The 12,619-nt window shown below is 39.0% G+C and overlaps 1 protein-coding gene across 4 annotated transcripts in view; it reads right to left on the reverse strand.

Moving 5' to 3' along the window:
- The window catches only part of ddr1 (discoidin domain receptor tyrosine kinase 1), a 52,818-nt gene that overhangs the window by 17,160 nt on the left and 23,039 nt on the right, over window positions 1-12,619 (reverse strand). For all 4 annotated transcript variants that reach the window (XM_036216080.1, XM_036216079.1, XM_024267761.2 and 1 more), the window contains exons 3-8: window positions 11,753-11,855; window positions 7,627-7,702; window positions 5,285-5,437; window positions 3,779-3,926; window positions 1,890-1,992; window positions 1,112-1,298 (exon numbers count right to left, since the gene is read on the reverse strand). In XM_036216080.1, coding sequence (XP_036071973.1) covers window positions 1,112-1,298; window positions 1,890-1,992; window positions 3,779-3,926; window positions 5,285-5,437; window positions 7,627-7,702; window positions 11,753-11,855 — 770 coding nt within the window. The remainder of the gene's footprint in view (window positions 1-1,111; window positions 1,299-1,889; window positions 1,993-3,778; window positions 3,927-5,284; window positions 5,438-7,626; window positions 7,703-11,752; window positions 11,856-12,619) is intronic.

Consider the following 12,619-nt stretch of genomic DNA (forward strand, 5'->3'; position numbering starts at 1 on the left):
TATTTGACCTGCGTGTCTGACACATCCGCTCAGGCAGGCAAGCATAACAGTGTGTGTCAGCTGAGGTCTGTGAGTGGAAACCACCAGGGAAAAGACAGGAAAAGGAGACAGTTGGGAGATCTCTTAAATGGCAACTGAGGTAAACGTGAATAATAATGAAGGGATTACAAGTGACGGAGAGTACAGGAAGATGTAAAACGGTTGAATTTCCACAAAGAGAATGATTTGTGCCTTTATGAGAAAGTTCAGGGTGTTAAAGATGCAGAAATGCATTTCCCCTCAAACCAACATTCCAACACGTTGCAAAGAAACAACACAGTTATAATTCAAAGTGGGGTTGCTTCATATTACAATCATCCTGACTGCTCTACAAACTCACCCCAAAGCCACAGAGACGCACAAACAGACTCTGATGCAATTTGGTGGCTGCAAAAAGAATAATAAAAAAAAAAGGACAGGCACAGATTCCTGCTGCGGAGTAAATAATGGTGCGTCCAAACTAATTAAATGACTGCAGAGCGATTCCAGTCAAAATGCTGCTACCAAAGACGGCAGATGAGCTACTTCAAAGTAAAAGGTCCACATAGTTCATGCAGGTCAGAGACATTCAGGAAATATTCAGAAACATATGGTTGGTATGAAAAAAATCATTTTAAAAAAAAAACATGATTAAAGTCACTCTATGATTTTTTTTTTTTATTAAAAAAAAAATTCTCAGTAGAGTTTTAATTATGATTGTTAAGTTTTTAGCATAAATCCCACACCTAAATGTCTTAAAAAGCCATATTTCATGTTGATCTGAAGCTTTCGTCTGCAAAATCTCCTCTGAGGGGGCGTGGCTACTCACAACTGAGTAGAATTTCTGTTAAACTACTGCCGCTCTGCAGAAACTATGTCTTAGAAAACAACACGTTTTTCAAAATTTAGTCTAAAAATTGTATAATCATGATTAAAAGACTACTGGGAATGCTTTTCAATAAATACCTTTTGGAATTTTTATTTGCATAATTTCTTTGAATACCTGGACACAGATCTGAACTGGAGCACGTTTAATCCGATAAACTCACAATTCCTTCCTTTTATTCTCACAAACACACATCTTAGTATGTACCTGCATGTTGTTGAAGAGTCGAGGTTTCTCAAAGTGGAACTCAATATCCACGCTGCTTTGCCCGAGGGTTTCCCGGTTCCAGCCGACATAATCGTACCCGGGCCACACCCTCAATTCCTTGGTTTGTGTAAAGTCGTCTCCTCCCAACACTCCGTCACAAAGCTGACCCAAGCCCCCGAACTGCATCCTGCGACACAAACAAACAATACAAACTGTTTCCACGTAAACATATTCCTGTGACACAACGACCGCACACACCAGCGTACCTAAAGGTAAGAAACCCAACAAATGACCCCCCCTCCACCCTCCATCCCAGATGCCCGAGCTTTTACATCTGCTAGAAATACATCTGGATTACATCAAAAGTGTTCACTCACCCGCTAGCAAAACATTTCAGCCCCATTAGCTGCACAGCCCATGCAAGTGTGGACCCCCACCCCAAATTCCTGGTTTATCCCTCCTTTGCTCCATGTCAAACATTACAGTCAGGAAACATGCCTCAAATCCCTCTGCGGCTTAAAAAAAATAATGTCATTCTGTTTCAATTAGCTGCACAGAAACAGAAATGAGGAAAGGTTTTGGCTGGGACCGGAGCAGATGTGATGAGCACCGTGGAGACACTCAGCCTCACTATGTATTTATTACTGCACATTTTTACTCCACTTCGTCATGATCGTATTTCTCCTAGCACGCTACATGAAAGTGAAATGTTTTAGAATCACTAAAAATGGCATGCTTAGACTGGAAAAAGATCCAGGTAAATAGATTTTTTTTTTACCTTTGTTCTGTGCTTCCATCGTAGATGGAGTCGTTTAAATACACGGGCAGGCCAGGCAACTGCATGACGTGACCCACCGGGGCGGTGTAAGCTTTTAACCCATCTAAGAAAGGATAACATGAAAATCAGTCAAAATGATTCATAGAGTTGCTAAAAGTAGAAAAAAAAAAGAATTTGCTTTTCTGATTTTCCAGTTCAAAGAAACATACACTACAACAGAGCCAAAAATGACATTTTCTTAAGTATTTTCATTTCAACAAAGCACTCAAGAAATGCCAGATAAGATTTAATAAAACTGTTTCCAGATTTCAGCATAGCTGGGTTTAAGAAAAAAAAAATAGGAACAAAAAACGTCAACATTTTTTAAACAATTAACTTTAAGACCATCTTCAATGAAAATTGTGTTTTTAACATGAAGGTCATTTTTCTCCTGATGGAGGGAATATATATAGAGCAAATTAAGCTTAAATTTGTGTTTCTGAGAATTTGTGAATCAGGAGCAGATGAAAAAATGCAGTTGGAAAAAGTCTGTAGCAGTGAAGCTTCATTCGGAGCCACTAGTAGACGAATAGATCCATGTACGTCTTTGTTTTCCTTGTCAGAGCTGCCTCAAAACTGTACGACTTGATAGCTCCAATATTGTTTCCCATCTTTGATGCACCCGTAATGTCAGCTTGGGGGTGTGATGGGCTGTAAGATGAATGAAGGGAAGTGGGGGTGGGCTTACTCTGTGCCAACGTTCCCGCCCACAACTCAGAGTATAATTTCTAATTACCTGCTGTCACTCTGCAGAAACTATGTCCTATAAAACAACTGATTTTGTTGTTATTTTGGCTAAAAAACTGCATATTAATAATTAAAAGACTACTGAAAAGGCTTTTACAATAGATCAAAAGATGATTGGAGTGGCGCTTTAAGTCTAGCTAATGAAAAAGATCATTTGGGAAATCACGTTTTATTTCCACTTTAATTTACTCACAAAAGCTTGACAGTAACCAAAAAAAGTAATTCACCGCTAATAAATACATGTAAATCAATGGTTTTATGAGGGCAATTTGGCAGTGTGAGCGTTATGCAATTAGCTCTATTTTAAATGAGAAAGCACCATAGCTGCTTTTTAAGTCATAAAACCAAATGAAAAGGTCCGCCTCTCCGGGCTCTTTTCCCCATCCACCATTAACCCACAGAACACAACATAATCAACCAACTCCCTGAGAAGCCAGGAGAAGTCAGTACACCCTCTATAGACATAATAAACAGTGCTTCTCAAAGCCTTTCAGGGCCACATGCTCTGGATGCAAATGACTGTGTGCAGATGAGGCTGCATATAAGATAGTCCATGAGGGTCAAGAAGAGCCACTCTGAATGTTAAATAACCAACAAAAGATGTGTCGCCTCTGTAATCTGGTTTGTGATCAAATGAGATGCAGAGCGAGTGAAAATCCCGACATTTGGGAGCATCTTGGTTGAAGTCAAACCCAGCTGCAACTCAGAAACCACATGTTTCGGAGAGATGCGCTCCCAGAGGACGTGGGATGGGGATTGGAACTTTTTGAGTCACTGAAAACTCTGATTTACGGGTCTAGCTCTGAGCTGTCTGAGGGAGGCGGATGCGGCTGGAGAGGAGGTGAAGCAGCCGTAAATACTCTGTCAGCACTGTGCTTCAGGAAACACCGAGACCACCTCAATATATTCATCCGTGGCTCCTTTTATCCGGGGCAAAGCCCTCAGAGACAGAAAAACATGCATTTGTAATCATTACTTTCTGATATAAATTCAATCTCGGAGGAGAGAAAACTCAGTCACCGTCCACATTTATCAAGGAGGCATGCCTCAGAATGTACAAACCAAATGATAAGGAAAGCCCCCCCTCCCTCATGCACACTTACCATTCCACACACAACCATAGAGCTCCACTCGGAGGCAAACACTCATCACTCTGTCGGCGAGGGGGTAGAACCGGACCATGCGGGCCACAATTGGGGGGCCCAGGTCTTTGAGCACAACCTCGTGTGTGTTTGTGTTGCCAGACACCACCTATGGAAAAGAAGGGGTGGGGGTTAAACAGTTCAAAATTCACTTTGGATCCTCTTTTAATCTACCTGTGATTAGGGGTGTGTTTTGGCAAGAGTCTGGCGATATGATACATATCGTGATACCTGGCTCACAATACGATATGTAAAACAATACATCCACAGACTGTACCTGAACAATTTTTAACTTTTTTATTTCTAAGAGTATGACTTAAAAAAAACTCTAGCTGAATATTAATCCATTGTAATAAATATAAATATATGTTCTTTAATCGAATGGTCAACATTGATTTCCACAGTAAGATAAATTTCAGTTTAAGAAAAAAAAAACTAATAATGAATAAATAAATTTTGCCATGCTGGCATTTTAAATCAATACATGTATTGCCAAATAAATATTGCGATATATCACAGAATTGATTTTTTTCCTACACCTGTGATTCTACATTCACACCGGGATCAAAGACGCGCGTTCAAGAAATGCATGTTTATGCGTGATTTCGGGCTTTCACGTTCAAAACACTCATGTTCATACATCGTTACCATAGACAGTATATAGAGAACTGGACTAATTATCCTCACTCCCTCGTATTCCAAATAGGAACTTCCCGCTGGTCTCACAAAGCCAAAGTTCCAGACTTCTATTGAGAAATAATCCACTATTACTCAGTCATTCCATTGGTCAGAATAATAATTCTTACTCTGATTCTTCTTTTGCTCTTGCTAAACCAAATTTTTCATCATGATAAACCTTCTTTATCGCAAGTTATTCAAATTATAAACGGACCATAAGGTTTAGTGAATGTGTCTTATAACTTGTAGCATGCGTCTTTCTTATTTTCTCAATTAGGAGTTGATCAAATGTAAAAACTTGAACTTTTTAAAATGCAAAGGGTCTAATTTATACTGATTCCTGTGCAAGCCCCAGGCAGTTTCTCTGAACAAGCCCTAACCTAAATTGGCTCTCATTAATTCTGAATATTTTTATTCCATCCACAAAAAAAAAGACTCAAAAGGTGGAACAAGAAGTATCACTTTGTTTTTAAGAAGTAAATGCTGGAGGTCTAAATTCCCACAGTGTCTTGTCAGGAGCTCCAAAACACGGAGCAGAACTTATCGCAAAAGAAAATACTGGACATGTTCCAAATGCAATAGGAGATAGCTGTATCTGCACGAGTTAAGGCTTTGTTTGCATCGTTCACAGGACAGCTGTGGCTCTAAACTAAACAGACAGTAAATCAAGTTTGGATGATCAAAATCAAATAGACATTTTAGATTGAAAAACTGTATTTAATAAATACATTTGTGTAGGAGAATCAAACTGTTTTTTTGTTGCAGTGATGTAACAAAAGTCAGGCTGACCTCTTGCCCCCAGCGGTCTTTCCAGGTAATCCATTTCACTCCATCTCTGGAGTAGCGGAGCCGATAGCTGCGGGTAAACTCCTGGCCGTGCCCGTCGGCATGGCGACCTTGAGTGCCAACCAGAGCGAGGAAGTGGAGTTTGTGCAAATCGATCTGTGGAGGATATGTTCTCGTCACAACGTGCAAAGCAGAAATTATTAACAGTTCTTATAATTTCATCTTAACCTAAATTGTTTTATTTTAGAAAAGGAGCCAGCTCAAAATCAAGCATTTCTACACTGTAAAAATAGCCTCCCTAGAAATAGATATAAATTTCACATTTTTCTTTTACAAAACAAATTGGGGAGCAAAAAATTGTCTTGCCAGGAATTCTTATTTTAAGAACAAAATTTTAGTCACTAAAACATGTTTTCTTAAAACTATTTAATTGATATTTTCATAAAAAAAGATTATTTTGCTATTGTAAAACCTTGATAAGATTATTTATCTAGCAAGACACAAAATAAAAAATGTTTTCTTGACACAAGAGTCTATTTACTTTAATAAGTTTTTGAAGTGATGCAAAACACAACAACCAAACACTTAATTCTGATTGCTTTAATGTCATTCCTAACATTGCAGATAGTTATGATTATTTTCATTTGGCTGCCTAATCCTCAACGAGGAGGCCTGGGTTCAAATCCCATTTGGGTCTTCTCTGTGTGAGATCCCCCCCGTCCCACAGTCCAAGAACATGCTTCACTGGTTGACTGGTGATTCTGAATCGTCCCCTAAGAGTGAATGTGAGTGTGTGTGTCGGTGCGATGGGACCAGCACACTGTCCCGGGTGTACCCCGCCTTCGCCTTAAGTAGCTGGAAGTAGCTGATCCTGAACGGGACTAAAAGGAAATAGAAGATGGACGGATAATTCGGATTATTCTAATAGGGTCAGATTGTTTTCATAATAATAGCCAATTAAGGTGATTAAATCAAAAGGATTTCAGTGTAATCCCTGGACATTATAACTTCATTTTCTCACCACTAAATCGAAGTCCATCTGTATTTTAAATTTAAACTCATTTAAAAACAGCTGTCCTTTTCTGCTTATATCCAGATCTTTTGATACGTCCCTCTCCTCAGGCTGACTGACGGGTCATTAAAGTATTAAACTTGAGCTTGTGGTTTTTAGTTCCACATGTGAAGCTCCATAGTTTTAGTGATTAGCTACGATTAGTTACTTTTGCTGATTGATAACCAGTAATGATCACAGATTTAAGTTGCAGTGGCTAAACTGATTTCTTGGCCAATCAATAAGGACTTTCCAAACTTGTCTGTTAAATCTATTCATTTAGTTTCTAATGAAAATCTTAAAGACCCACTTCAATGAAAATTGTGTTTTTGGTGTTTTTAAGATATTCTTGTAGCATTTTGCTGGTGATGGACATATATAAAAGAAAAATGAGATTAAAATAGCACATATTCTTTTATTCAAATTGAATCAGGAGCAGACTAAAAAGCTTGTACCCGTGACATTGAACCTACAATGGCAAGTGTTGTTTCTTTTATATATTTTTTATGTCTTTTTATTCTTATCCTGTAAAGCACTTTGCAATGCTGTCTGGGAAAAGTGCTATATAAATAAACTTTACTTACTTACACTCCCGCCCACAACTTAGAAGCACATTCCTTATGAGCTACTGCCGCTCTGCAGAAAGTATGTCCTAGAAAATGATAGATTTTTTTGATTTTGCCTAAAAATGACAATCATAATTAAAAGTCCACTGGGAATGCTTTTACAATAGATCTAAGTGAAACTTTAAAAATGTACAAAGTTCCTATATTTTTAGCTCTGAAAGGCACTTTTTCCCTATAAAAGTAAGACTTAAATATAAAAGTTATACTTCAACATATATCCCAGAATTATATTTCCCCATTTCTTTTGTATATTTCCTTAGAGAAGCATGTAAAACGTATTCCCATTTTCCTGCCAGTTCTAAAGCACCAGTTGAGCTGCATTTGGAGCAGGAGAGTTCAGTTCCTCAGTGGCCGGTGTCCTCCAGCTGTGTCCGCTGTCCCTGCCCCACTCGCTGATGATCAGATGTGCTTTGCCAACAAGAAGGACACCGACTCCTTACATCTGGAGCTCGACGCTCGAGATTTACGATGAAGCAGCATAATCACAAAAGAGTAGTTTGAACATTTTCATGCCATTTAATTAAATTTAACTTGATAGTCTATGATGATTTCCAAATTGAATTCTGACTGAAAGCAGATCCATTTTTTTTCCTGAATACTCAAACAGATGCAGCAGCTGTGCTGAGCATTAACGGGAACTGGAGTTCATATCAAGCCGGATAACTGACCTGAAGATATTCTGATCCACTTGGAAAGACCGGTCCTGCTGGACACCAGGCTCCATCCCCCTCTCCGGTGCTCAACCTGAGACCCAGAAACGTTTTCAATTATTAATAAGAGAACAAACATCACAATATTTGTTTTATTTTATAAACAGAAGCATAAGTGAGAAGCTCACTTTAAACCCCAGTACAACATTTACAAACAAACCCAAAACACATCAGTGCATTTAGCAAGATACCACCAAGAATTCAATACAAACTTCCCTCCACCAAGAGTATTGATTCCAAACAGTAGATTTAAATATCTGTAGAGTGATGTTATCAAGCAGACCTGGGATAGTCTGAAGGCCAATGACAAGAAAAAACTCAAAATGCAAAACAGAGAAAGAAAGTCTCCACTAAATCTTTCAATCCCTACTACACACATCGTCACTCATGGAGGTCTTTTTCTACCCACACGGTAAGAGCAGCTCATACTAACAACACACTACGACCACATCAGCACCACAGTCTTAACAGAGAGCATCTTTTAGCACAAGGAGCTTAGCCAGGCCACAACCTCAGTCTTTCAAAGTCCAACCGCCAAAAACAAATCATTACATCCACTTGGTCAGGGTGGCGGTGGAGCTCGGATGCTAATCAGCACACTCTGCTCTTGCTGGGTGAGATCACACAGCTGGGAGACACGAGGTGACATCAGCCTATTAGACCTCTATCAAGAGTTCTGTGATGGATGGAGAAGGAATATGGCACCGGTCTACAAGATAAACATAACAGGGGATTTCTCTGCCAAGTTCTGATCTTATTCTGCTCCCTTGTCTTTTTCTTGTTCTTACATGCAGTAAAAAGGAGCCAAGTCTTCATTTGTTTCCACATTCTTCCTACTTTAAATTCACTCCATCTTTTCCAATTTGCTGAGTTTTCTGGCACAGAGTAATAAGTCATAAAGTGAAAAATACCTCTCCATCAAACAGTTCTCAAACCCATTTCTCCTTAGCTGTCAACACACCAATGATCCACCTATTTCTCACTCTCTTCTTTTTTTCCTTCATGTCCTCTTTATTCTCAGTTTTTCCTTTTTCTCCCCATAGTGTCTTAAAAAGAGCCCGGGCTAATAATCACTTCCACATGTTTTGACACAGGCCTGGAAGAGCCGGCCCAACAGACTGACAGGGACAAATGAACACAAACACACACTCTTGATCCTGGAGACGCTCAAGCACGTGGCGGCGGCGTGCTTCTGCTCAAACTTGGCTTTTGTGATAGAAGTTCACTGCCAGGCAGAGAAGGTGGTATTATGGTTACTAGATGGCCATTATGAAGACAAATGATCACCCATTGGGAGAAAAAAAAGAAAGTTGTTGCAAGTGGCAATTTAAAAAACATAAACGAGATGTCATAATCTTGCATTTCATGACTTGAAAAAGCATTGGTATTATCTAAACATAGCTTAATTCTTTATGAATTCTTACAGCAGCAAAGAAAGCAGGAATGAGAAAACATAAGCAAAAGGTAACCCCCTAATAAAAAGTAGCTGAGCATCAATCGTGGAATTGGAAGGGAAGTAGTTTCAGAATAAGTTTACGTCCAAAAAAATAAAAAATAAAAATCAGCATCCACTTTGGCTTTAGTAGCATCGATGCCTAAAGAAAACTGTCTGCCAAAGTGTCCAGCATGGAAATTCTGAATTTTTTCCTTCACCACCAAGGAAACACAAGTGTTTATGATCATTTTGAGTAGGTCATGGAAATATTATTGAATTTGGAGCCAAAAAAATAAAACGACCTCTAACTAGCTCCTGATTTATGTTAGTAGCTTGAAGCCTTAGTCACATGTACCCGTATGTGGGATTGACCCGTCTGGGTACTGCAGGTTTTTGGGTTGTCCGATCCCATGGAGTTAATCCATCTTAAGGTGAGAGTAGAGAAGACTCCTGGGACCACCTTAACCTCTTTAGACCTGGCGTCCACATGCTTGGGCATCACATTTATAGGATTCATTATCACAACAGTTATTTCTGCTATCAAACCCAAATAAGGAAAATACATTTAAAAAATGCATCTCAAACAAGAACTTTGGTCTGAAGAGGTTTAGAGACGTCAAGAAAATGGAACTTAGAATGTCGTGTGTGTGGTAAATGTATTGAGAAGTCTTTGTAAGTTTATTATAAGTTGCATGCACTTGTGATGTATGAGTGGTGATTTTGTTGGTGTCCTTATGCCACACTCTGGTCATTAGTGAGGTGTGCATACTAGCTCCATTCACAAATGCTGCATGCATGTGGAGTGTTGGTGGTACCAATGTGCCCATAGGACCCCCGTGGGATGTCCATACAAACTACACCCTGATTGGCTAATTTCCTCATTAACTGTAAGGTTGTGCTCAAGGGGAATGCAAGGATTATGTACTTATCACTTGAACAGCACTAACAGGCTACTTACGCAGGATTTGGGGGTTTGTTAAAAAAAAAATCTGTAGGATGTGCCTACCTCTCACCTACCTCCCCCTAACTTACAGGTACATATTGTACAAGTGTTCACTATGACCTGTCACTCACAACAAGCCCATAGAAACACGCCACCTGCGTACCCTGTACCGTATTGCCCATTTTTTTGCTTGATTTAATCTGTAAGGGCAGTTGTGACAGAGGCTTAAAGTAGAGTCACATGCACCCATACAGGGTTGACTCATTCGTGTGCAGCAGGTTTGGGGCTGGAAAGTTGTGGAGAGGAACTCCCGATTCAAGACGCATCTTAAAAATTCTTTCAAATTCCTTAAGGTTTGTTCAAAACTGGAACGTACATTTGTCGTGTGTAGTAAGTGTATTGTGGGGTATTCATAATGCTAATCTAAGTACTTGTGATGTACGGGTGAAACTGTCGGAACACATTTACAGGCTCCTTGCGCAGTTTAAGGGACTTACGGAGGATCCATAAAAAAATAACCTGTACGACACGCCTGCATCTCATCGACTTCACCCTTGCATGTTGCATTACTGTAGCATGCTTGTAACAAAATGTTCATTAAAAATTTCGCTCAACGGTCTACAACCTTGCTATTTTGTGCGATGCAGATGCCAAATTTAACAAATTTTTTCGCATGTTGAAACCCCGTATCTACCCATAAAGGCAGTTGCGACTTCACCATTGTACCAGTCCTTTTGCCATTTAGTGTAAATGGCTTCCTTTTCGTCATTTGTCACCTGGATTTTACTAGTAGTTAGATTATGCTTTTCAAGCTTTGCAGCTTCTGCATCTTTTATCTCTGTCATATATTCACAGAACAGTAAAAAAATAAATAATAGATTGTTCTGACAATGGTGCAGGAGGGAAATTAAAGTTTAACAGTCTCTCTTTTATGTACTTTATGAAGTATAAAAAATATATATGAGTCACTAAGTTTCAATGAAAAAAATATTTCGCTCAAGAGTTCCATTCAAATACCAATTTGTGACATTTACCACACTACGGAATAGGATTTACTTCAAAAAAGTCACATCTGGGCACTGCTCCAGATGAAGAGGATAATAACAAGGTGGTAATGCTCTCTTTTAAGTATCAGTCGGTGCTGATGGTAATAATTATTTTGTTGTTCAGGGATCTTTTTCAAAATGCAGACCCATTTTTAAAAGCACCATACTTATAATTTGGCCAGTTTGAATCCATTCATCAAAAAAAAAGAAAAGATAAGCACTTCACATCAGCAGTAATGATTTTCAGCAAATCCTAAAATGTGAAAAACACTTTCATGCCTTTCAAACAGCTGATGGGTTCTTGTCAGTTTAATGTAGTATGAAAATGGAATAATGCATCCAAAGGTTCTGTCATCCATCACAGAGAACATCTTTTGTCTCCTCTCTGCAAAGCATTATCTCACAAGATCGAGTCAGAGACGTCTGGAAACGGCAGAAAGACGACTGAGAACTTATTGCTAGAAGACACGTCCAAAGAGAAGTCAGCACAAATTAAACCACATTGCAGTTGTCAAAACAGTTTGATAGAATTTTAATTTGCTAAAAATCTAAAGTGATTGTAACAGCCTGTGGATCATCATGTGTCTGTTAAACTCAATAAGACAGAAACTGAAGTTATTCAATAAAAGACAGTTTTTCTGCAACACACACTCTTCTCACCTTCCATGCTTGGCCTCAGTGGAGTCTGACCAGGCGCTGGAGGCACTGATGTCAGAGTCTGGAATGGTGCCATCCTCCATCCCCAGGGCGTAACGACACTGAGCTGTCCGGGAAGAATCGAAGGGAAAAAAGATGACAGGGAGAAGATAAAGCTATGAGCAAAATTCTCCTTTACACATGTCCAAGAGGAACTCTCGTCTCCCCTGGAGTGTCAGAAGCTGCCATTGGTCATGGAGCATAATACTGTTATGTCATCTCTGGGAAAACTTCTGGGCTTTTTGGTTTGTAGCACAAACAGTGAATGAACGGAAACATATGGGGTTGCTTTCTGAGTTATTTACCTTTTTGATTTAAATTCTTTTTGTTTTTTGAGTAGTTCAATATTTTCTAATTTGCTGAGTTTTCTGGCAAAGAATCAAGAAGTGAAACATGGCTCTACATCAAATAATATTTTTACAAGCTGTCAACACACCAATGATTCACCTATTTCTCACTTTCTCTGTTTTATGTTCTCTTTATTCTGGGTTTTTCTTTTTTCTCTTCATGGTGTCTTAAAAAAGAACCTGGGCTAATAATCACTTCCAGGTGTTTTGACAGTGGGCCAATAAAACAACCTCTGCTGCCCCATATCACCATGAGCAAACCTTAAACCAAGACCCTCAGAGTCTGAGCAAAAGAAAATAACCTGGTAGTGTTGAGGAAAGTGGCCTAAACTCACTGGACACATCTCAAATTTTGATGTGTGCTCTGACCAATCCATTCCTTTATATTTACATTAGAGTCGTCAAATAGTAAATCTATAAAATAAAACTACAATTTATCATTGTAAAAAATCCACAAAGCTACGTTCACACCAGGCATGTTAAG

The sequence above is a fragment of the Oryzias melastigma genome, linkage group LG16, assembly GCF_002922805.2.
Source record: "Oryzias melastigma strain HK-1 linkage group LG16, ASM292280v2, whole genome shotgun sequence".
Lineage (NCBI taxonomy): Eukaryota > Metazoa > Chordata > Actinopteri > Beloniformes > Adrianichthyidae > Oryzias > Oryzias melastigma.